The 24,488-nt window shown below is 45.6% G+C and overlaps 1 protein-coding gene across 2 annotated transcripts in view; it reads right to left on the reverse strand.

Moving 5' to 3' along the window:
* PLEKHG4 (pleckstrin homology and RhoGEF domain containing G4) overlaps positions 1–24,488 on the reverse strand; it is a 36,964-nt gene that overhangs the window by 11,665 nt on the left and 811 nt on the right. For both annotated transcript variants that reach the window (XR_008331806.1, XM_053399428.1), the window contains exons 2-11: positions 16,530–16,745; positions 14,849–14,972; positions 13,000–13,093; positions 12,628–12,714; positions 10,280–10,396; positions 9,988–10,086; positions 9,151–9,299; positions 4,504–4,642; positions 3,440–3,562; positions 807–1,001 (exon numbers count right to left, since the gene is read on the reverse strand). Coding sequence is in view for 1 of the 2 variants with exons in the window: in XM_053399428.1 (XP_053255403.1) it covers positions 807–1,001; positions 3,440–3,562; positions 4,504–4,642; positions 9,151–9,299; positions 9,988–10,086; positions 10,280–10,396; positions 12,628–12,714; positions 13,000–13,093; positions 14,849–14,972; positions 16,530–16,745 (1,343 nt within the window). In the remaining variant the exon portion in view is untranslated. The remainder of the gene's footprint in view (positions 1–806; positions 1,002–3,439; positions 3,563–4,503; positions 4,643–9,150; positions 9,300–9,987; positions 10,087–10,279; positions 10,397–12,627; positions 12,715–12,999; positions 13,094–14,848; positions 14,973–16,529; positions 16,746–24,488) is intronic.

The raw sequence follows: 24,488 nt of genomic DNA on the forward strand, positions 1-24,488 counted from the left end.
GAGTGACATATGCGTTTCCATGACTGGAATTAGGAACTATGGAATGTAACCTGTGATTCTTTGGCAAAGAATCTTGCTTTTTCTTTTTTAAGTACAGAAAGTAGGACTGTTTTCTGAGAAGCCTCAGTGCCGCCCAGCCACTTGCCAAGACACAGAATATGACCTCTTGTCCCAAATCTCTCTTGAAGCAGGGAAGGGGTGCCAGCTGCCTGACTTTTGTTGAACCTGTTGGAAGTGCTGGGATGCAACTCAGCTTATTAAGGCCAGTAAGATGGCATGGGTATGGGTTCGTCCACACTTCTGCTTGTCCTGTGTCTAGACAGTCCAAGTGACTTTCTGATTGTCTCCGGCTTTCTAGGCACAGGTCGTAGCTGTTTTGCCTTTGTCCTGCTTCATTCCCCTGGAAAGCCCGCTCTTCCGCACAAAATTGGAACAAAGAGCAATGTGCAGAAAACCCAATTGCCCTTTGTTCTGGTTCAGTGCTAAACCACAGGTTTTTGCAGGGAAAAGTGGCAGGGCAAAGGAAGTGTAAATGAGCCCTTAGGAAAGAGTTCCTAATTCTAGCTATCAAGCATGCATGTCCTATAATAAACATAGCTCTCTTATTTTCATACTCAAAGTCTCGCTGTGATTGCTTTCAGGCTAAAAAGCATCCAAACAAGGATCCATGACTAAGCTCAACTTCTGCTGTGGCATATAAATGCCGTATGCTAAGACACACACACAGAGAGTGCAAGCCACAGCATGGCAGTGAATCTGAACAGTAGTTACATTAGGGGACATCTGTCTCCCTCTACAGAACTCACCTGGTCAAAGAATTCATACAGCTTGATGGTCTGGCCTATCCGGCTCCTGCTGGCCTCCAGTTGGCTGCAGAACCTCTGGAACTGGGTTCTGTACATCTGCAACTTGACACGACAGCCTGCGTGCAGCTCAGCAGAGGAAGCATCTTCCCACTTGTCCATCTGTCTCAGAGATTCCCAACCCCTTCGGCAATATTCCTGGAAACAAAGCCCAACAGCAAATCATTGCATCGCCTCTGGCAGATACATGCAGCTTCTCCTGGTGTTGCAAAGATCCTGAAGGCTGATTAAGCTGACTATCCCAATGTGGCCCTGGGACCTTTCTCAGCATGAGGACCAGCCTTGGTCATAGAGGCCTGCCTGGTGGAATCATCATGACTCACCAAATTCTGGAAAGACTGTAAAATGTGGCCAAAGACCAGGTGGGTTGAGCTGAGGGGGTCTCAACATGGGACAGAGATGCATGAAAGTGGCCTTTCCAGACTACAACTCCCAACAGCCCTAGATGTCCAAGATCAGGGATGATGGAAGTTGTAGGGGAGCACTATGGGCCCTTTGCCTAGCAATGTGCATCTGTGTGGAGGACTGGGGGTACATGACAAAGAAAAATAAGAGGCAGCCAGTGTGTATATGCCACAGCACTGCAGGCAAGAAATGTTCCTGCCAAAATCCATCTCATCTTTCCTCCTCACAAGAAGCTAAGCCACCCAGGCATAGGGCTTGCAAATGCAGGGGAAACCTCCATTCCTGAATAGAGACAAGAGCTGTCCCCAAGACATTTTTCACTGCCTCGCTTGCTCTGTTCTCCTAGTGCTGGCTTGGCTGCCCCACAGCTCCAAGTTCTGCTGCACTTCAGCCCCAGTTCCTAGTATCCCCGCTAGGGGGAAGTCTTTTGAAGGTTTCAATCCCTCCTTAACGTACTTCTCATTTCCCTTTCAGAAGACTATTTGCAAGTATTCAATAGCTGGTTTTTTTCTTGCTCTCAGGGGTTAATGTTGGAGAGACAAGTTACTAAGGGTGTAAGGTAAACAGGTAAAGGACCCCTGGATGGTTAAGTACAGTCAAAGGCGACTAAGGGTGTAACCGGCCTGCTCTAACAGTAGGTGGTGATGTAACCTCTTTTATCACTTGGCTAGAGTGCACAGTTTCCTCTATATTGTTCAAACATCCTCTCTAACGTCTTATTACTGTTTCTCCTGCTGAATCTAGCTGCGCAGCATTGCTTACCGTTACTTGCACAGCTGCTTACTCTTACTGTATTTTTTCCCCTCAGTTCTACTAGAAGTTAGAATGTTTGTCAAAATTTCATGACATTCACAACAGCCCTTTTAACTGCTGCCAAGAGTCTTCAGTGCCATCGCAAGCAAAATCTCTGAGAACACTGCAATACAAACTGGAATAAGGGAGGGGGAATGGTGTCCTACAACTTCCACTCCAACACTGTTGGAAGGAAAAAAAGATGAGTTCTGAGCAGCAATGGAGAAGAAATTTGATTCAGTTGACATTTAAAGCCAAATCAATCATACCTGCAGTTTCCAAATTGTTATGAGAATTGAAACACAGAACAATCCTTTGACATTCACACTTATCCAAATGTTGTGCTGCAGTTCTCCAATCAGTGTTTACATATATGCATATATGAGGAGAAAGGGCACATAAATGTGGACTATATTACTAAAAAATAACATACAAAAGGGCATTTTGTTAAAAGAAATCGCTCACAAAAATGTGTGCATTAGTCTAAACTGCATTTAATAATGTATTTATTAGGATATATTTGCACTAAATGTTGAAGAATGTCCATTAATATTTTTTTAATGCAAATTGCTGCAGAAATGTGGAGAACTGAATCTGAGATTGGAAAAATGACAAAGTAAGGGCCTATTCACACTTCCGTTTGCCCTGCGGTTTCTTAGAATTTGCATCAAATCAGTAACACTTGTCCAAAAGCTTTTCATTTATATCCCAATGTAGAAATGCAAAACAAAACAAAACCCCAAAATAAGCCATGCTTTTTATTGCTGTGTTGGAACAAAAGAAAAACCCCTTTAAGCCAAATAGAAATTTGTTCCCCTTCTGATCCAATCCTTTTTTGGGCACCTGAACAGAAAAACACTCATTTTCCCTTGTGGCACATTGTGCGAGTGTTCCTCTTTCGCCTCTTTCAGAGATGCCTCCTTGAAATAGCATGGAGGAAGATGTGGCATGGGAACCCAGAATCCCGCACAAAACTTGTGGCAGTACTAATCTGCACTGCAACAAGCAGAAGAACATGGAACAAATGGATGTGCAGATAAACCCCAAGAGAGCTAAAGTGGACAGATCTTTCCATCACTGGTTCTGAGGTATGTATGTGCACATATGCATACAAAAATCAGGAGACTCCCAGCCTCCAGTGAGGACCCACTGCAGTTGCCCATGCAGAGTCCTGCCTGCAGATCCTAAAGTTCACCAAAGCACAACCAATGTACAATGAAAGTTTTCTTTGAGCCAAGGTTCTTTAGGGCTTAGCCCCAGAACCTCTTTTCATGTCACTGCTCAGCCTTGGAATATGATATATTAATGAGAAAGTGTTTGCCTCTAAACAAAGCAGCCAGCCTGTGGATTTGTGCGGAGAGTGTCGGGAGAGGACTTACACTTGCAACGAGCTCAAAGTCTTGGAACTGCCTCTGTGCTTTAAGCAAGACCTCCAAAGAACCATCCAGCTCACTCAGCTCCGTGAGCCGTGTTTGACCAACATTCTCCATCCATCTGCTGACCTACAAGAGGCAAAAAGGTAGATCAAGGCCAAGAAGAAGCCTCTCCGCCTTCAGAGAGCAAAACCGCACACTCCTGTTCCTGGAAAGAATGGGAGTCTCCCTGGTAGACCAAAGGGCGGGGTAAGAGTGGTGCCACCTCCACCTCCCACTTAAGGGAATCACCTCTCCTCTCAAACATTTAGCCTTCTAGATTATTATCATTTTTAATCTCTGCCATGTGATTCTGTGCTACTTTCAGATTTTGATCTCTTTTCGTGTTGTTTATTTTTATCCTGTTTTGTGTTGTAAGCTGCCTTGAGAACTTGGCTACATAAAAATACTTAGAATGAATAAATCCATATGCTTGTAATGACAGAGGGCGGGCTCTGGAGCTCTTTGCTCAAAACTTTGAGTATGAGGTCTCTTGACTCCAGAGACTGGGACGGTGCAATTGTGGCACTTCACATTGCTCCTAGAGTTCCTAGATGCTGCTGCTCATGCTGCTAGCACAGTCCTTATATCATGGATGTTTTTGGGAACCTTACCTGCCAAGCCCAGGGAAAGGCCCTGTCCCACTGCTCTTCCAATAACAGAAAACATGAGTCCAAACTGGATGCAGGATGCACATCTATCTACTGACCTCTAAAATGCAAGCCTTTTTAACAAGTGGTGTTAACCTGCTCCAGTGATGGATCACAGCCAATCAACCTCAACCCCAGGCTACAAGACTGAGTGGCCAAAGGAGGTGAAAGAAACTCCCATTGGCCCAAGGCCTGCCAATCACCACTATTTCAGCCCCATCAAGATTTAATTTCAGCCATCCCAGGTGCTGTTTAGTGGACGTTCTGCTTCACTGTCAACACCAACCCCTGAGCCCGACTGTGCATAGTTTTTGGCCAGCACAGCAGTTAAAAGGATTGGGTTGTAAATCCATCTGAGCTGCCAGAAAAATGTCAACAAACCTCCCGGAAGCTTTCTTCAAAGGCTCCAAAGTCTATCACCAACTCCAGGGCCTGGATGCGCTTGTTTGACATCATCACCAGCTGATGGATGCCCTCGTCCACTCCATTGTAAAGCGCAACAGCTGCCTCCAGCGCATCTCTGAAAGGGAAGCATGGCCCAGGTATCACCAGCTGGAATTCCAGTTTCTTACAACCTGCTACTGTGGGTACTGCTTAAATCCCTGAGATGCTGTGACTCAAACAAAGGCCCAAGATTCCAGGACATTGGAGGGTGATGGGGTGACAGAGGAGGGCACCAGCTCATTGCACAGCCATGTGGCAGGGCAGAGAACAGATGCCAATGTTCCACTGCCCTCCAAGAGCTTCACTTCCCTTCTGATCAGGATGCAGCAAGCAGCTGCTGGTGTCCTCTCTTCTGGTTGGATTTGTGGGAGTGGGAAAGGAAGCTCTCCTTGTGAATGGCTGCATGGCTTGCCAGGCTGCCTCAAAGTTCATTTCACACCCAGCATCATCTCAGTCTGCCCTGGAAACATCTAAATATCTGAGAACTACTATAGGTGGAGAAGGTAGTGTGGACACTTTTTTGATTGCACTGCCACAACTGCTACCACCCCCACCACCCATTACTCCTGATGACAAGATGACTGGCAAGCCTGCACAGAGACCTTTCCTGGTCCAGAAGCTCAGCCAATCAATGAATTCATCTTCCCTTTTCACCCCAATCTGGGGCAAACACAGCCAACGGCTGCCTGTTCTGCTCTGTGCTGTGCAGGAGGCAGCAGTCACAGCCAGCCAAAAGGGGCCTTCCCTAGGCTGTGCTCAAAGCCTTGAAGAAGGATCTGGTAAGCGGAGCAGTGGGGCAAAAAGTTTAGGATGGCAGAGCGCCAGTATGCCTTGCCGCCTGTGCTGAGCTCAGTAAAGGAGGTTACCCCACACATACTTTCCAGATCAAATCACCAGATTCAAGCAGGCCTACAACAAAAAGGAGACGCTTGAAGTGGGTTTAGAGCCTCCCCCTCCCCACCGGAATCTGTTTTCCTTGGCCAATGTTACTTTGTAGGGGGGTGGGGGGAAGGTTCCAACAGCAAGTGCCAACAAATGTCTTGTGTGATTCCAGGGTAATTTTAGACTCCTGTGTCTGAAAGTTGCTTTTGGCAGGACTCCTTTTTGGAGATTTCCTTACCAGGCTGAAGGCTCTTTCTCTCATTGAAGGGCTGGTGGGGGTGCTTGAGAAATAAGGAAACTGAACTCACTCAATTTCAAAAGGAAAATGCAGGCACTCTTAGCGGAAAGAGGAGCAGGGGGCAAGCCCTTTGTCTTATCACCACTAGCCCTGGCAGGGAGAGCTCTCTGCTGCATGGAAGCTAGTCTTCAGAGTCTTCTGAGCCCACCCACAGTGCCTGAGCATGGCCACAGGCCCTTACAAGGCAAGCCACAGACTGGAAGGAGACCTTCCCAGGCTGAACCAGGTCAGAGCCAAGCCACAGGCAGAGCCAGGCCATGACTCTTGCAAAAGCATCAGAGGGAACTGGCAGCCTTAGGACAGCCCAGGTGGGAGTGCAGGCATACAAAGTGGGGGTGATCCAAGTGTTGGCAGAATGGCCTGGAACTCTCTTGAGGGCAGTAGGGTTGTTGCTGCACAGCTTGCTACTTGTCAGCTAAGTGGGGCTTCATCAGCTCTCTTGGGGTCTGAGCTGAAGGTGACTAACCAGGAGATTCCTGCATTGCAGGGGGTTGGACTAGATGACCCCCAGGGTCCCTTTCAACTCTACAATTAAATGATTCTAAAAACAAAGGCTGTTTTAAGGAGGAAGGGCAGGATATAAATTCAATAAATAAATTCAATAAATAAGGTTGCAGTGGATAGCTCGATTAAGATGTCAACCCAGTGTGCGGCCAACAGCGTGAAAAAGGGCTAATTCTATGCTAGGGATCATTATTAGGAAAGAGATTAGAACTAAAACTGCCAGCATAATAATGCCCCATTATGCAATCCTATGGTGCAACAACACCAGGAAGACTGTGTACATTTCTACTCACCCCACCCCAAAAAGGATATTTTAGGGTGTGAAAAGGTTCAAAATGATCAAGAGGGTGGAGCAACTCCCTTATGAGGAAAGGTTACAGCCTTTGGCTTCTGGTTCACTTCCAGGCATCTCCTTCAGCAAAGGAATGTGGAGTCTCTGGTCTGAGGGCCAAATGTGGCCCTCCAGCGCCCCCCACTCACCCACAGGACTCTCTCCAGGCCACGCCCCTTCCTGAGCCACACCCACCAGTACTGCTTTTGCCTGAGTAGAATGAACTCATTTAATACTTCTTTCTTTGTCTGCATGATGTATGCATGAACAGAAACTAGATGGCAGTATAAAGGTAAAACAAATTCACCCCCATTGCTTTGTCCACTTTTGCCTCTAGTCCCATTCACCACTGTAATGTGGCCTCTGGAAGGCGACCCAGAAGGGAATGTGGCCCTCTGTCTGAATAAGATTCCCCATCCCTGCTTTTGGATTCTGATTGCTGGAGGAAAGCCAACCAACTTCCATATGGAAGGGCCCTGAACTTCCGTTCAAGTGTCATGGAAAGTACCCCCAAAGGAAAGCCCTGGCTCATTGCTTGGGTCATTGGAGCTTGCTTACTGCAGACTCCCCAGAGCACTGCTGGAAAAGTGCATTGGTACAAAGAGCTGATTTGGTATTTGCAAACTTAAGAAAAGCCTGCTGGATCAGGCCAGTGGCATATCTAGTTGAAATATACTCAGAGTCGCAAAGTGATTTCATGCTCTTTATTCAGCTCATAGTGGTGAGGAGGAATGAATGAATGTCCCCTCAAAGTATCTGCTTTATATACATTATTTACACAATGGGCTGCACATGATTGGCTAATTCTGGAATTCTACTGTAAGCCAATCAGGTTGTGGATTCACTTCTATCTGGAGCATGATTGGGTGGTTCCTGCCAACCAATCATACTGCTGCATTGTTCTAGGACCAATCAGACTGCTGCATTCTGAATCCTATTGTTCTAGGACCAATCAGACTGCTGCCTTTTGGATCCTATTGTTCTAGGACCAATCAGACTGCTGCAGTTTGGATCCTATTCAACTCAGTACATAACACTAGTCCAGCATCCTGTTCTCACAGTGGCCAACTAGATGCCTGTGGGAATCTTGCAAACAAGACCTGAGTGCAACTGGAGTGGAGCTTTTCAACAGGCAGAAAGGTAAGGTAAACACAACAAACTGGTTCAACAGCAAGGCAAAGGCAGCCAGGAGCCAAGGTCTTTGTCATGAACCTGAGTAAATCAATAAAGGCAGGGTGACAAGGGACCCCAAAGTCTGTACATGTGATCCTCCCACAAGAGCCAGACGGGTAGGGGAGATGTATTTTGCATTACACTGTTACAGACACAAGAAGCAGCAGGCAATCCATCAAGCACTTTTTTTTTTGGCTAGTCCTGTATACTGCTGAAAACCAATGCGTTTCCTCACTGAGCAGGCATGATCCAGCCCTGTTAGTGAAAGCACATCAATAGAAGGACTGGTCTGTGCAGCCACATCCCAAGTTCAGAAGTATTCAAAGTACTGAATGTGAGACTAAGGGCTTATCCACACTTCCTCCCCCCGCCCCCCGCTTTCCCTCAGGAAAACCCACAGTTTAGTGCTGAATTGGAACAAATGGCAATTGGATTTTCTACGGGTTGCTATTTATTCTGATTTAGCACTGAAGAGTGGTTTTCAGGGGGGGGGAGCAATGGGGCAAACCCAAAACTGCTCAGACCTGTGCCTAGAAAGCACGGAACAAGCAGAAAACCACTCAAGCCCATGCTTTCTAGGCATGGGAGAAGCAGACATGTGGACCAGCCCCAAGAGGGCATTTTTTCTGCTTGTGCAATTCAATGCAATTAGATTCTGCAGGCCGTCACTTGAACAACATAGCACATTTTTGCCTCTCACACTTGTGCGTGCGCACAGCAAATCCCTGCCCAAATCTCCAGAGTCCAGATCAGCAGACCTGCTGCTGTGCTTCCAGACAGGCAGCTCTCCCTTCCTCATAACCTGGAGTCCCAGGGCAGAGGGAGAACCTCCAGCAAGCAGAACCAGAGGCTCTTCTCCTCCCACACAAGGAAGCTGCAGAGGGAGCTAGGGCCTGCCTGGGAAGTGGTATGAAGAGTGTGCAAATGGAGCACCTCTATGCAAATAAACAAAAAGCATTCCATCATTGAATCATTCAAATATGTCACTCACAAAACAGTGTGACATGGTGGATAAAGGACTGGAGCTTGCATCCCTCCTTGCCCTTGGAGCTCACTGAAGAGCTACGGGCAAGTCATTCTCAGGCTAAGCTACCTCCTTCTTACAGGGTTGTTGGGAGGATAAAACACCACGTATCATACTCTGAACTCCTCAGAGGGAAGGTTGGATAAGAATTAGATAGTAAAATAATTTAATATGAGTCATTGTTATTTATGGGCATCATTTAATTTTAATTTGGGGGCAGAATCTGAATTGCCAGAGCCCGTATGGCTTCATGCATTAGGGGGACAGAGTGGCAGTTCTTGTGTGCTTGGGGGCCTTTCACAGCACACCCATCCTTCCTGCTTTTCTCCTGGCCACCCTCCCTCCCCACTCTCTGTTTCCCTGTAGACTCACCTGTAGTCCTCCGTCAGAGTAACACAGGACTCTTCTTTCCTTAGGCGAGCAAGAAGCGCCCCTCCTTCCAGCTGCAACCTGACCAGCCGTCTATCATCAAGAACAGTCTTCATTAATTGCCTGTAGCTCTTCAGCAAGGCATCAGCCTCCTGAGAAACCAAGAAAAGCACACAGACCCTGCTCAGGGCATTTACAATCAAATGTTTTTCTTAACCAGTATGAAAAGCAGCCTGAGAAAATTGACCACCCCTCACAAGTTCCTAAAAGTGACCTGGGAACAGAAGATAAGAATCCTCCCTCTTTGCTGAGGTATTATGATGATTTAGACCCAGTTGCTTTGCTCTGAGATCAATTGCTCCTTTTCCGTCCTTCCTGACACAATTAGGTGCTGCTCTGAGGCCGACAGGCAGCAAGAGGCACCCAAGTTTCACCCTGAAAAGATGACACAGCATGGCAGAGGGCACTGCATCCTTATATCCTGCTCTCTGCTGCAGTTGTGCTGCAAAGCCTGCTGGCCTGGCCAGGTCTTCAGGCACTCCAGGGTCTCCTCCCCAGCAAGCTGTCTCTCTGGGGCACGAAAGGAGCACCGGGATGCCCAAGACTGACACACCATTCACTTCCCATAATACATTCTGGGCAACTGTTCTTTGCTTCCTGGAGCGGACCTTCATTTCTGGCCATGGCGGCCAAACATAATAATGATACATTGGTGTGATTGTAAATGTTAATGTTTGTATCATTTACTCAGTGCTCCCCTCCTCTTGCTTACTCTCCAAACTCTTGAAACAGGTGATGGTTGTTGCTCCAACAACTATAGATGGGAAGCAGAAGACTCACCTCCGCTTTCTCTGGCCAGCTGCTGGACTCCACAGCTTGGATGGCTTCCCTGAGGAAGGTGCCGGCATCTTTGCATCCATGCAGCAGGTGCTCCAGGCGCTGAAAGGCCAGCAAGCATAGAGTTGACTGACAGCCCACCTCCTTCCTTGAGGCTCTCAAACCAAGCAGTTTCCCCCTGGGTTAGGGAGGGGAACGCTGGGAGGCCCCAGAGACTGGTCTGGACTATGGCCAAAATGCTCCTACCACCAAGCGGCAGCATTACTGGGCCCAGATGTGAGCATCACTCACTCACCATTCGAAAGCGCAGCCAGTCCTGATGGCAATATGGAAGGGCACCGTCAAATTCTAGGGGCAGCTGCCCCCCCTCGATGTGCTTGTGGAGGGATTTCATGGAGGTGAGAAGTTCCCACTGAGGAGAAACAAACATGCAAGTGCAAAGCTGAGGCAAAGAGCCCCGTGCTAGGCCAATGGGCCAGCGAACTGGGCCCAGACTCTCCTGCTGGCCTTCACACCGATATCTCCCAGCTGTGCTGCGTCTTGGATAAGGTGCTTGCAGGAGAGGTTCAGAGAGGAGAGAGATTGGGCCACAAGAGAGGAATATTGGAGGGTTCAGGACAGAGAAAAGAAAGGACTTTTTCATACAGCACCACCTAGCTGAGCTGCGGTATTTCCTCCCACAAAAGGCAGTGAAGATCAACAACTTGGCTAGCTTTATAAAGGAGGTACGACAAGCTCACAGAAGAGGGGGAAGCTATCAAGGGCTACCAGCCATGATGGCTGTGTTCTGCCTCTACCTTTGGTCAGCAGTAGGGGATAGGGAGGGTCAGAGTGATTCTTAGTCACCATGGGTTAAAAACTTGTCCCAAGAGCCAAGGGATGTGTAGACACTCCTGGTGAGAGCCTGAGATTTTCCTTGGATGAAGGAGAAGTGCATGGAGTGAACACAGACTAACAAATCAAGGCGGGTGAAGGGTGGCTGCCACAGCCCAAGCCCCAACAACAGAAACTCAAGATGACCAGCTGGTTGGTGGCAGCTCAGCAGAGCAGCACCAGAGGAGCTACCCAGGGTCAGGCATGAGTTACAAAAGGGAAGCAATGCCCTCAGGTTTCCCCTGGTAATGGCAAAGCACTCCTTATCTAGTCCAATTGATAATACAGTCATACCTCGGAAGTTGAACGCCTTGCGAGTTCAAAGTTTTGGCTCCTGAACACCACAAACCCAGAAGTGAGTGTTCCGGTTTGCAAACGTTCTTTGGAACCTGAACATCCAACGTGGGTTCTACAGCTTCCGATTGGCTGCAGGAACTTTCTGCAGCCAATAAGAAACCGCGCCTTGGTTTCTGAACGTTTTGGAAGTTGAACGGACTTCCGGAACGGATTCCGTTCGACTTCCGAAATACCTGTACTTGTTTGTTGTCTTCTGCTGCTCTCCCTTCTTTCCAGAGCCTCCTTGGCTTAAGGCTTAAGCCATTTCTCCTCTAGCACTGAGAATATCTCCCCGCCTTCCCCAGCCTCCTCGCCTAGTTTAATTGCTGTCTTCCCTTTCAGCTGACATATTGGCATGTTGATGCCTTCTGCTTGTCAGGTTTGCTCTCTCAACCTGAGAGGCTGGTTCCTTTCCACATGCTCAAGTCATGTGAAATCTAAATCATGCACAAAAGAGTCAGGTTGTCATCCTAAAAGAGGGGAAAGTCATGAAAAGTGACTGGGCACAAAACACTTTTGTAATTTGAAACAAATATGTTCAGATCTGGAGCAAGTTGACATTCTTCACCCAAAATAATCCATACAAACAAAAACTATGATTGCATGCTTTATTCTGAACTTTTGGTTGCCACCAACTAAGTATTACACAGAGTAAACCAATTAAAATTAACAGACACAACTAACTTAAATCCATTAATTTCAATGGGTCTGTTCTGAGTTGAATGTAGCTGGAGAGAACCTTTTATATTTGGAGGACTGCAAGAGGCCACAGAGGAACAAATATCAATGCTGCAGCTGGACCAAAAGGACAACTTTTGAGCTTCTTTACCAGCTTTGAAATAAGCTGTTTTGTCTCAGCAGTATTATGGAGGTAATGTGAAATTAATTTGTGGGAAGGGAAGAGAGAGAATCAGAGCAGCCTTTTTGTTTTTCCTATAAAGCCCTGTTCTGATGTGCTTTTTGCATTTTGGGAAATTCAAAATGGCTACAACCATTAAAAATGTTTGGCTCTTTTTCTTCTCACTGGGAAGCAGCAGATAAATATCTACAGGAAAAAAACATTTTTACAGAAAAGTGGACTGTTCCCCCCAGCAGTTCCTTTTATTTGAGTGGTGTAGTTAAATACCTATCCAAATAAAAGGTAGTCATTGAAGCAGGTTTGTTAAAAATATAAAGTCACAGTGTGCCAGCCCATGCAACCTGGAATGACACACCGACAGGTCCATCCAACATGTTTTCTAAAGTCTCCCTGCAACTGAGCTTGGAAGCTAAATAAAGGAAAATAAAAGGAAGTTGAAATTCCTCCACATCCAAACTCTGTGCTAGATAAGACTACCCAGAATTTTGCAACATAGAATTGCAGAGGCAAACAAGCCTAAGTGTAAAAGAGTGAAGTGCTCAGAGATGAAAAAGGTGTGTGAATACCTCTCATACCTGTATAGAAGCTGGTTTTTCCAATCGAAAACTGATATCTTTCTCAACAAGCAACAAGGCCCCATGGATGCAGCGAGGGACAGCATCCTGAAAGAGCAGAAACAGAGATTGGAGGAGCCCCTGCTGTTGGCTTTGGCTCTGGTCCAAAGTCTCGTCTGGTCTTATGAGCAGCCAGGCAAGGATCTTTTCTTCGCTGTTTGCTTTGCACAGACTTTGCTCTGCCTTCCTACAAGCCATTCCATTTTTTAAAGTGAAAGAGACAAATCTGATGGCCTGATGGGCACTGCTACCCACTTGTTCTAACCAGGTTCCTCTGGTCACTCTTTAGGGTTGGGAAGAAGAGGAAAAAAGAGTTGGGAGCAAAGGCCTCACCTGCAGAACAGCTAAAGCTTTAAAGAGAGCTGGGACTGGAGAGCATCGACGGGCATCTACCAGGATAGTTAGGCCCAAAGCCTGGCACTCGGGCCTGGAAGTCAAAAAGAAGAGAAGACTTCATTGCTGAGAATCCATACAAGCTATTCCAGAGCGCCCAACTCCAGACAATAGCCTCTCAGCAACAGCAGCCCTCAACAGCCCTCAACCCACTGGCCCTATTTCTTATACCACCAAGGGTATTCTTATACCACAGGTGGAACTTGGCACTACCCAATTATTGCCCTTCTCTTCCATGATACAAGTGGAATTGCAGCTGACTGTCCACATTGGTCCTCAGGGCTTTTATTTGAGGAATGTTCATGGAGTGGGGGGAGAGAACCACTGCAAAAGGGCACTTTAAAATCATGCATAAGGGCATTTTTAATCTTCATTTTAAATAACTACACATTTTAATAAATAAATAAATGCACATTTAATTAAATAAGTGTCATTAAACATGGATTGTAATAGTAAATTATTGTAATTCTAAGGAAACTTAGAATTTAAAATTTAACTTAACACATCAAGAACTCTGAAGGATTTATTATTATTATTTACAAAACCCCACACAGCACAAATCTCTGGAACAGACCAACGTAGTTTCCTGTGTCTAGTGGACAACAGCAAGAAAAGGATCATACTACTATGTACTGTTTACTCCATGAGAATTGCTCCTTGATAAGTATGTACAGGGTTGCAGCCTGAATTGGTTAGCTTTAAAGGTGCTGATAGGGGACCCAATAGATTTTCAGACCTATGGGAAAAAGTATTCCCTTCCTCCAGCTTCTTCACTTCTACACATTTCCCCCAAAATATGGAATAAGGTGGAGAGATATTAACTGGGCTAAGATCTGGGAAATCAGGATTAAATTTCTACTATTGAACCTTGAAGCAGTGAAATCTTTAACCTTACTGTCTTGTCAGCCTAACCTACCTCACAGGGTGGTGGTGGTGGTGGTGGTGATGATGATAATGATAATGATGATAACAACAACAACAACAATATACCCTACCCATCTGGTTGGGTTTCCCCAGCCACTCAGGGCGACTTCCAGAACATATAAAAACATAATAAAATGTTAAAAACTTCCCCATGGGGAAATGGAGAATCATGAGTGCAACCTTGAGCTCCTTGGGAGGAAATGAGGCAATTAATGTAATAAAGAAGATCTCTAGCCTGTCAACCCCTGGCTGGAGGGTAGTGCTTAGGCAAGGTCTGAAGTTATATAAAAACAAGTAAGTCTAAAAATCAAAGAAAAAAGAAAAAAGACACAACCAGGATTTTCTGGTCTGTGCACATTGGACTCTACATGCAAGTCTTTGGCAAATCCAGTGTGTGAGTTTCTGCTGGGACAGGCTTGCCTGGGTGGGCTGTCCAGACACAGTGTCATCCACGCTCCTATACTATGTACTGTATAGGCTTTACATACTATGTTCTCATTTGAACAGTCCCTTGCAGCTTACTACTTTTTGTAATGCCATTTAAAATTTGACAAAGCACTTTATCATTTTTTTATCCTCTCAACTATCCAGTAAAGTAGGCCACAGTGCAATTTTAGCAAAACAACAACAAGAACAGTACTTCCATCTTGAAGGTTCATTAAGTTGCTGTGCTCAGGGCTTGATGGCCCCGATGCCTCCTGATTTTCAAAAGTATCTCTGCAAACAGCACACATGGAGAAGAAATGCAGCCTGCAGAACGGGAAACACTAGAAGGCCTACTGGTGTGATACATATATTGCGCAGCAGTATTTCTTCCTGCTCTAGTCACTCTCTCCTTCTTCCCTTCCTCAGACATCCCACAAACCTGAGGACACTCCGTAAGTACAGGAGGAGGCGCATCAGCTCACTAGCATTGCAGTGCGGGTTTAGCCAAATTGTATTCCTCATTGTGATGATGACCACTGCATGTCCATACTTGTCTCTGGTGCCTGTGAATAAGGATGATTTGGTTATATCTGGCGACAGGGCAGGAATTACAGTTACGCTCTTTCCACGCACAGGAAGCCCTTGGGAAATGTTGGCCATTGGCCATTCGCCTGGACAGGTAAAATGCAGGCAGACACACAGACTTTATTCTAATGAGATAACCTGTGGATCCTAATCCTTTTAGTGGACAAAACACCTAGGGGGTTTCACCTTGGGCCTTTGATCCAAAAGGATGTCTCTGTTGGAACCCCAACACAGACGATTCCCTGGGCTCTCTTCTAAACAAGACTAGCCTGACTTAGTGAGGTAGAAGAATGAAAGTGTGAAAGACGCTTACTTTTAAAAAAGGCAGTTCACAGTTCGCTCCTTCTGTTACTTGGGTTGGGTGCTTTTATTTGCAAGATTTTCATGCAAATGCAGTATGTGGAACACCATTTGAAAACTACTAGTAGTACTACTACCTAGTACTTAAGACTAGAGCCCAAAGACCGAAGACATGGACTACTGGTTTATTATCCAGTTAGTTAGTTACATCTGTCTCTTGCCTTTCTACAAAATGTTGCTCAAGAAAGCTAATTACAATAAAATGCAAAATAACAATAAAATATAAAAACAACTGAAGTAAATCATTAACAGAACTTCCCCTCAAACCTCGAAACTTTTCTTGCCTCTTGCTATTCTCTTCCAATCACTCTTTAATATTTTTTTAAAATATATATTCTGGCACCCTAAGGCACTGATTGGCTTAAATACAAGAACCTGGCTTCACCTGTTGCCTCCAGCCCAGCAAGGGCCACCCAGTCTAGCAGCTGCTATTGTAAGCCTCAAGCCTCAGTTGGCTTTTCTCCTCCCCACCTTTAAAAAGGAGTCTTAAGCATGCAAAACCATATCCACTCATTCACTGAAGATCCACTCACGACTGCAACAGAGAAATGGACTTTTCCTAAATATTCAATGAATGAATAGAAGAATGAATGAATGAATACCAAAAAACAAACACATTTTGAAAACATGTATCCTAGAAGCAGAATTTGTTAACAAAGACAAATGCAAACCTGCATACCAGTAATTAGGTCCTTAGGGCAGAATTTGGCATCTGTGGACATACAATGAACAGAGTGCTGTCAATGAAGATCCCACTCAAGCATTGGAGTGGACTTCTGAAAGCTCCATTTCCCCCCACATCTTCAAAACAAGCAAGCGATCTCAGCATGTGTTGGAGAGGCTACAGCACCAATGTGGGAAAGGGTTTGACAGCCACCATGCTTTGGGAATCCTGCTGTGGCCACTATCAAGTCACACTGGCCCTCAGGCAAAGGCAGTGAGCAGCTCATAGCAGCCCCATCAGTGCAGGTGGTCTTGCCTCTTTCACCTTGAGATGGGCAATGTTTCGTGTCTGCTCTCAGCACTACAAGCCAAAGGAGAAGCATAGAATGATCTAGTCTATAAGGTAAACATTAAGCTTCACTCAGGCACACACACAACCCTTCTCCACCTGTTGCCTTTTTGCAAAGGCAAAAGAATTTCAGCAACAGTCTATGAAGAGCCATGCTTATTACCTGGTAGGCAGGCAACTCCACTCCTAAGCACCTCCCAGTTTACATCCTTCATGGAAGTGGGGACAGTTTGCTGACTTCCACCAGATGGAACGAAGGGATATTCTTGGTGTGTGGCCACTGCTGAGCCTTCTTCCCAGATAGATCCATGATCAGCTGGCACCAGCCTAACTTGGTCACCTCCTCTGCTGAATTCTTCTACCCATTTCAATGAGGCTTCTGTAAAAGAAAAAGTGATGCTAGAAGAATAGGTCTATCACCCACTTTGTGTTGGGTATTTGGCTGTGAAGCTTGGGTTATAAAATTGTTGCTTTTTCCTCTTAAGGCCTCTTTTGCATAGGAGAATCAGGAGAAGAAGGAAGGGTTGGTATGGCAGGTTAGCTTGCCTGCCTTCACTTTCACTGTGCAAACTACAGCCCATGCTGTCGCAGATGCACAGTGACCCGTGTCACCATTGCCAAATAAATTCAGAGAAAATTAGTTTATTTATTAAACTGCGACAGGAGTTTGGTCATGTGGCAGGCTTTAAGTTAAACAAGTTAAAAACTAAGGTTTTGGAGAAAAACTTGACGCCGATGGAGAGAGAGAGGTTTCAGAAAGAGACAGATCTGACATTAGTAAAGAAGGTAAAATACTTGGGGGTGAATATGACTGCTAAGAATGCAAATTTATTTAAAAATAATTATGAGAAATGTTGGTCAGAAGTGAAGAAAGATTTAGAGATTTGGTCGAATTTGAAGCTTTCCTTGCTGGGTCGGATTGCTGTCATTAAGATGAATGTACTGCCGAGAATGTTGTTTTTGTTTCAATCATTACAAATCATTGACAAGATGGACTGTTTCAAGAGGTGGCAAAGAGATATCTCTAGATTTGTCTGGCAGGGCAAAAAGCCCAGAATAAAATTTAAGATACTTACTGATACTAAAGACAGAGGGGGGTTTGCCCTGCCGGACTTTAAACTTTATTATGAATCAGCAGCTTTTTGCTGGTTGAAGGAATGGCTACTTCTTGAGAACACTGACATCCTAGATCTTGAAGGTTATGATAATGTATTTGGGTGGCATGCATATTTGTGGTATGGCAAGGTTAAAGCGCACAAAGCATTCAAAAACCATATTGTCAGGAAAGCACTATTTAATGTCTGGATAAGATATAAAGATTTTTTGGAGAACAAAACCCCAAGGTGGTTATCACCTATGGAAGCGCAAGCTATGAAAAAACTTAATATGGAGGCAAAATGGCCAAAGTATTGTGAAATTTTGGAACAGGAAGGTGACAAGCTGAAATTGCAGAGTTATGAGAAGCTCAAAGGGAAGGTGTGAGACTGGTTACATTATTTTCAAATAAGAGAGGTTTATAATCAAGATAAAAAAAATGGTTTTCAGGTGGAAAAATCAAAGTTGGAAACAGAATTGTTAGAACCCAATGCTAAGATATTATCAAGAATGTATAATTTGCTGTTGAAATGGAGTACTGAGGAAGAAATGGTAAAATCTGCTATGATTAAATGGGCACAAGATATAGGACACAATATCATGTTTGCTGACTGGGAGCAGTTGTGGACCACTGGGATTAAATTTACGGCATGTAATGCCCTAAGAGAGAATATTATGAAAATGATGTATAGGTGGTACATGACCCCAGTCAAGCTTGCAAAAATATACCACTTGCCCGATAATAAATGTTGGAAATGTAAAGAAATTGAAGGTACATTCTTTCACCTTTGGTGGACGTGCCCGAGGATTAAGGCTTTCTGGGAGACGATTTATAATGAAATAAAAAAGGTACTTAAATACACTTTTGTGAAGAAACCAGAGGCCTTTCTCCTGGGCATAGTTGGCCAATTGGTGCCAAAGAAGGATAGAACTTTCTTTATGTATGCTACAGCAGCAGCAAGAATACTCATCGCAAAGCATTGGAAGACACAAGAATTACCCACCTTGGAAGAATGGCAGATGCAAGTAATTGACTATATGGAAATGGCTGAGATGACTGGCAGAATCCGAGATCAGGGAGAAGAGTTGGTGGAAGAAGATTGGAGGAAATTTAAAATTTATTTACAGAAGTACTGTAAAATGTATGAATGTTGATGACATTGAAATGTCATCGAGCCTACCAAGTGGCGATAGCGACGGCGAAGAAGAATTTCTTCACCGCCTCTATTGCATCTGCAGAAAACAGCAGCAGGAGACTTTTTCAGGTGGTTCACAATTTAGCGGAACCACCTGCAACATCGGGGCCCAGTATGGGCCACATGTTCTCCTGCAATGATTTTGCAAAGTTTTTTGCAGATAAAATCGCTCAGATTCGGGAAGAAGTAGACTCCACCGTAGGAGCAGGGCCGGGGCGGGAGAGTGCTAGAGTTCTGTCTAGTCAAGTTGAGTGGGATCAATTCCAATCTGTTACCTCCGAGGATGTGGACAGGCTGCTTGGACGAGTGAGACCAACCACCTGTCTCCTGGATCCTTGCCCATCCTGGCTTATAAAAGCTAGCCGGGAAGGACTGGGCGATGGGCTTCGTGGGGTGGTGAATGCTTCCCTCCGTGAGGGAGCCTTCCCAGACCCGCTGAAAGAGGCGGTTATTAAACCGCTTCTTAAAAAACCATCTTTAGATGCGGCCACGATGGCCAACTATCGCCCAGTCTCAAATCTTCCATTCTTGGGCAAGGTGATTGAGCGAGCGGTTGCCGAACAACTCCAGGCACGCCTGGAAGAAGCGGACCATTTGGATCCCTTCCAGTCGGGATTCAGGCCTCATCATGGGACTGAAACTGCCTTGGTCGCACTGGTTGATGATCTCCGGCGGGCTAGAGACAAAGGTGAGAGCTGTTTCCTAGTTCTGCTGGATCTCTCAGCGGCGTTTGATACCATCGACCATAACATCCTTCTGGACCGTCTTGAGGGGCTGGGAGCTGGGGGCACTGTCATACAGTGGTTCCGCTCCTTCCTCCTGGGCCGTGTTCAGAAAGTGGTGGTGGGGGATGAGTGTTCAGACCCCTGGGCTCTCACTTGTGGGGTGCCTCAGGGTTCTGTCCTCTCCCCCATGCTTTTCAACATTTACATGCAGCCGCTGGGAGAGATCATCAGGAGGTTTGGGCTGGGTGTTCATCAGTATGCGGATGATACCCAGCTCTACCTCTCTTTTAAATCAGAACCAGTGAGGGCGGTGAAGGTCCTGTGTGAGTGTCTGGAGGCGGTTGGAGGATGGATGGCGGCTAACAGATTGAGGTTGAATCCTGACAAGACAGAAGTACTGTTTTTGGGGGACAGGAGGCGGGCAGGTGTGGAGGATTCCCTGGTCCTGAATGGGGTAACTGTGCCCCTGAAGGACCAGGTGCGCAGCCTGGGAGTCATTTTGGACTCACAGCTGTCCATGGAGGCACAGGTCAAATCTGTGTCCAGGGCAGCTGTTTACCAGCTCCATCTGGTACGTAGGCTGAGACCCTATCTGCCTGCGGACTGTCTCGCCAGAGTGGTGCATGCTCTGGTTATCTCCCGCTTGGATTACTGCAATGCGCTCTACGTGGGGCTACCTTTGAAGGTGACTCGGAAACTACAACTAATCCAGAATGCAGCAGCTAGACTGGTGACTAGGGGCGGCCGCCGAGACCATATAACACCGGTCTTGAAAGACCTACATTGGCTCCCAGTACGTTTCCGAGCACAATTCAAAGTGTTGGTGCTGACCTTTAAAGCCCTAAACGGCCTCGGTCCAGTATACCTGAAGGAGCGTCTCCACCCCCATCATTCTGCCCGGACGCTGAGGTCTAGCGCCGAGGGCCTTCTGGCGGTTCCCTCCTTGCGAGAAGCAAAGCTACAGGGAACCAGGCAGAGGGCCTTCTCGGTAGTGGCGCCCGCCCTGTGGAATGCCCTTCCAGCAGATGTCAAAGAGATAAACAACTACCTGACATTCAGAAGACATCTTAAGGCAGCCCTGTTCAGGGAAGTTTTTAACGTGTGATATTTTACTGTATTTTTGGTTTTTATGGAAGCCGCCCAGAGTGGCTGGGGAGGCCCAGCCAGATGGGCGGTGTATAAATAATAAATTATTATTATTATTATTATTATTATTATTATTATTGTTATTATTATTATTGAAATAAAATGAAGGGGTTCTAGTAACAAGAGATAAAAATTTGAAATTATAAATTTGGGAGGTAAAATATATAAGGACAAAGTAGTAGGATACGAATTTGCTGAACTAACTTTTAAAAAGGGATATAAAAAAGGGAGGCGTGAGGAAGTCAGGAAAATAAGTTAATCAAAGATGAACAATTAGAAAAGTATGATTTGTGTTTTTTCCTATTCTATTTTTTGTGTGTTGACTGATTTTTCTTCCCCCTTGTTAGGTTAAATGTTTGTATTTTATGTATTGTGAAAGCTTGTATTGTTGTGTTTTATATTGTTGTGTTTTTACTGTTCTATGTTTGGTTGTATCTTTTTATTGTTAAACTTAATAAAATATTATTATAAAAAAAATAAAATAAACTGCGACAGTTAAAAATAAAGCAAATATAATAAACACAAAAATACCCAATTATAGTGTGTTTAAAAGCCACTACTCCACACACCTGCTTATTCATAGCCATTGAACATCAGCCCAAAGAGGGGAGGGTAGTAACAGCTCCCATGGGAAATATACCAGCTGAGACCTAGAGAAACAACACAGGACCAAATTCAAGACGGGCAGGTTTCTAATCTGACTACACCATTTTCCTGATCTAAATGCCCCCTAACTGAAGCTGTCCTGCAGGGGGATATAGGTGCCTAGGATAAAAGCAGCTTCAGGGTTGGGGAGGCAATTTAGATGGGAAAAACAGCACAGAAGGAAAGGGTTAAATGTCTCCTGTCCAAGTGCTAATCCTCATTTATCCAATTTGTGAGGCTCTATGTCTGCATTGAACTGAAACAATTGCCCCACCATCATGCACAAAAAAATCTCAACAACCACTGGCAGAAAGCTGCTATCAGATCTCCTGACATCTCATCTTGCCTCAAGAAGCAGCTACCAGGAAAAAAAGTTCTCTCAACACCTTACTTGTCAAACGTGGCATGCAAATGGCATAGCCGAGGCGGCACTCTCGACTGATCTTCCCTGTGGCAAGCGTAGGGAGGAGAGAAGGCAGCCTTGGAGGTAATTAGAAACAAAGCCTAAGAGTTTTCTTGGTCAAGAGCCACACCTTACATTGTGACCAGAAGACAATAAGGAGCTAAGATAGATGCTGGAGAACTGATGTAATTCGTTCTTTGCTGTAACTGAGAAGGTGGGCTGCTGTGTGTTTTTGCCAAGTGAAGCTTCTGAATATATCACCATCTAGGGATGCCCAATATAGAGTGTGTTACAGTAGTTTGGCCTTGAGAGACTAAAAGAAACAGCAGTTGCTAGAGGTCTGGGGCAGCCAACCTTGGTGACAAACCATCTTGATGCTCTGCAGCTTCTGTCTCAGAGCCATTTCTGCTGTTATTGGTACTCCATACCACTGCAGACCAGGACACACCATGTTACCCTCCTCCAGAATGCTAAAAAAGCATGGAAAGGAGTTTTCTCCCCATTCTTTGTTTTCATGCCCACCTCCAGAAGTGGAAGGGGAAGAGGAAAAGGCCTGGGACAAGCTGCCTTTCAACAAGAAAAGGGAAGGTTAACAGCTATTTTGATTTTTAAAAATTACCTCAGATCTTTCTGACTCAGCAATATCTTTCAATGAATAACATTAAGGGGCATCTTTTTTTGATAGCAAAGCTGCCAACAACTCAATTAAACACAATTTGTGTACATCTCAGTCAGACCCAAGTGAAGACTCGCAGGGAGCAAGCTTTCAGAGCCAAGCAGGGCAAGAAGTGCAGCCCTGGCACCAAACACACACACACACACACACACACACACACACACACACACACACAGTCCCTCTCCAAAGTCTGCTGCTATAGGCCTGCTGTCTGCTGGTGTGGTATGACATCTGGCCTCCACTCCAGACACTTGTGCCAAGGACCCACTTCCTCAAAAAGCACCTCTGCACAGGTCTCATTCATTTCAAGGGAGTTTGCAAATTAGAGGAATGGCTCATAGTTCAGTGGGATAGCAACCAATTTGTCCACAGAAGGTCCAAAGGTTCTATCCCCGCTGGCTTCTCCAGGATGGGATATGAAAGACTCCTCTCTGAAACTCTGGAGTGCCACTGGAAGTCAGTGTAGACAGTACTAAGCTAGCTGGACAAATGGATTTGACTGAGTATAAGGCAACTTCTTTTGAATTATGAATTCTTTTGAACTGCTTTTGAATTATGGTGCTGGAGAAGACTCTTGAGAGTCCCATGGACTGCAAGAAGATCAAACGCATCCATTCTTAATGAAATCAGCCCTGAGTGCTCACTGGAAGGACAGATCGTGAAGCTGAGGCTCCAGTACTTTGGCCACCTCATGAGAAGAGAAGACTCCCTGGAGAAGACACTGATGCTGGGAAAGATGGAGGGCACAAGGAGAAGGGGGCGACAGAGGATGAGATGGCTGGATAGTGTTCTCGAAGCCACAAACATGAGTCTGACCAAACTGCGGGAGGTAGTGGAGGACAGAGGTGCCTGGCGTGCTCTGGTCCATGGGGTCACGAAGAGTCGGACACGACTAAACGACTAAACAACAACAACAAGGCAACTTCCTATTTTTAATATAGATCCAACTGGATTCTGCCCACATAGCCAACCCTGCTGGTGCAGCATATCTCTGAAGCCAACCACCAAGAAAGGACAGGGAGGAGTCAGGAAGGAACAGACAGACAAATACACACTCAGGTTTCCAAAACAGCCAGTTTTTGCCTTCCATAATAGACTGAGCATGCAAGATGCTCTAACCTGCTTGAAGCATTCATCAAGATCTTTACTTAAATGCTTCTTCAGGGAGGGAGCTTCATTTGCATTACGGATCATTTTGAAATGTTGTATGTTAAGCAACAACTGTGTGGGCAGGTAGGCAGGCAGGCAGCCGATTCCTCTGACTCAGCTCCAGCACGTGCCAAGCGAGCAGGCAAACTCACTCACATGCGCTCCACAAGTGCACACCAAGCAAGGCCTGCTTCTTTTCATGTCACAACAATAAGGACATCCCTAATGGACTGCTTCCTTGCCCATCCTCTCAGCCTTCTGTTTCCACCCCAGGTGACTTTTCCTAGCTGCTGCAGCAAAAATAAGCCATGATTTGGCTTTGCATGTTGTCTGGACCCAGGCTTATGATTTGTCTCACTCCATAGCACAAGTTGCAACCAAGTGGGTTTCTAGCTCACAGTCTGCCAGGGGGAGACAAACTACAAGCCTGGGTTCAGACAACATGCTAAGCCAAACCATGGTTTAGCTCAAGGTAGCAGGGCAGCAGCAGCAAGGCTGGAAGAGGAGCAAAGCTGCGACCTCATCTCTGGGAACCCTCATGCCTGCATATTCACACTTAGTTTAGATTACTGTTATAAAAGCACTATAGAGGCCTATGTATATGCTGCACAAACACTCAAAAAATCAAAGTCCTGCAACCAGAAAATTAAATTATGTATCCAGAAAGGTTTGCACACTTCAAATGTATGCAAATTGCTTATTTGCACAAAATGGACCATAGGAAGAGTCCTGTTGGTTCAGGCCAATGACCCAATGCCTGTAGGAAACTGGCAAGCAGGACCCTTCATGGAACACAAGGGCTAGAAATTTGTGTGGGGTTTTTTTTGCGGTGAGGGGGTTGTCATTTTTTATGGAGGATGGGAAAAGGAGAGTGGAAATTGGTAGGATTATTACTATTAATATTCAACCCACATTTAGTCCAAAAATGTCCTAGGATACTCTGAGGATGCTAAAGCTCCTCCCTGGCGCAGGGAAGCATCAGAGGAGGCCTGAACTCTCAACCTCCACCCCTTGCCTTCCTTGCATAAAAGTCACTTTGCCAGAAGAACAAACAAACCCACATTTCCCAAATTAATGACACAAATCC

This window comes from Podarcis raffonei, chromosome 8, assembly GCF_027172205.1.
Source record: "Podarcis raffonei isolate rPodRaf1 chromosome 8, rPodRaf1.pri, whole genome shotgun sequence".
NCBI classification, from domain to species: Eukaryota; Metazoa; Chordata; class Lepidosauria; order Squamata; family Lacertidae; genus Podarcis; species Podarcis raffonei.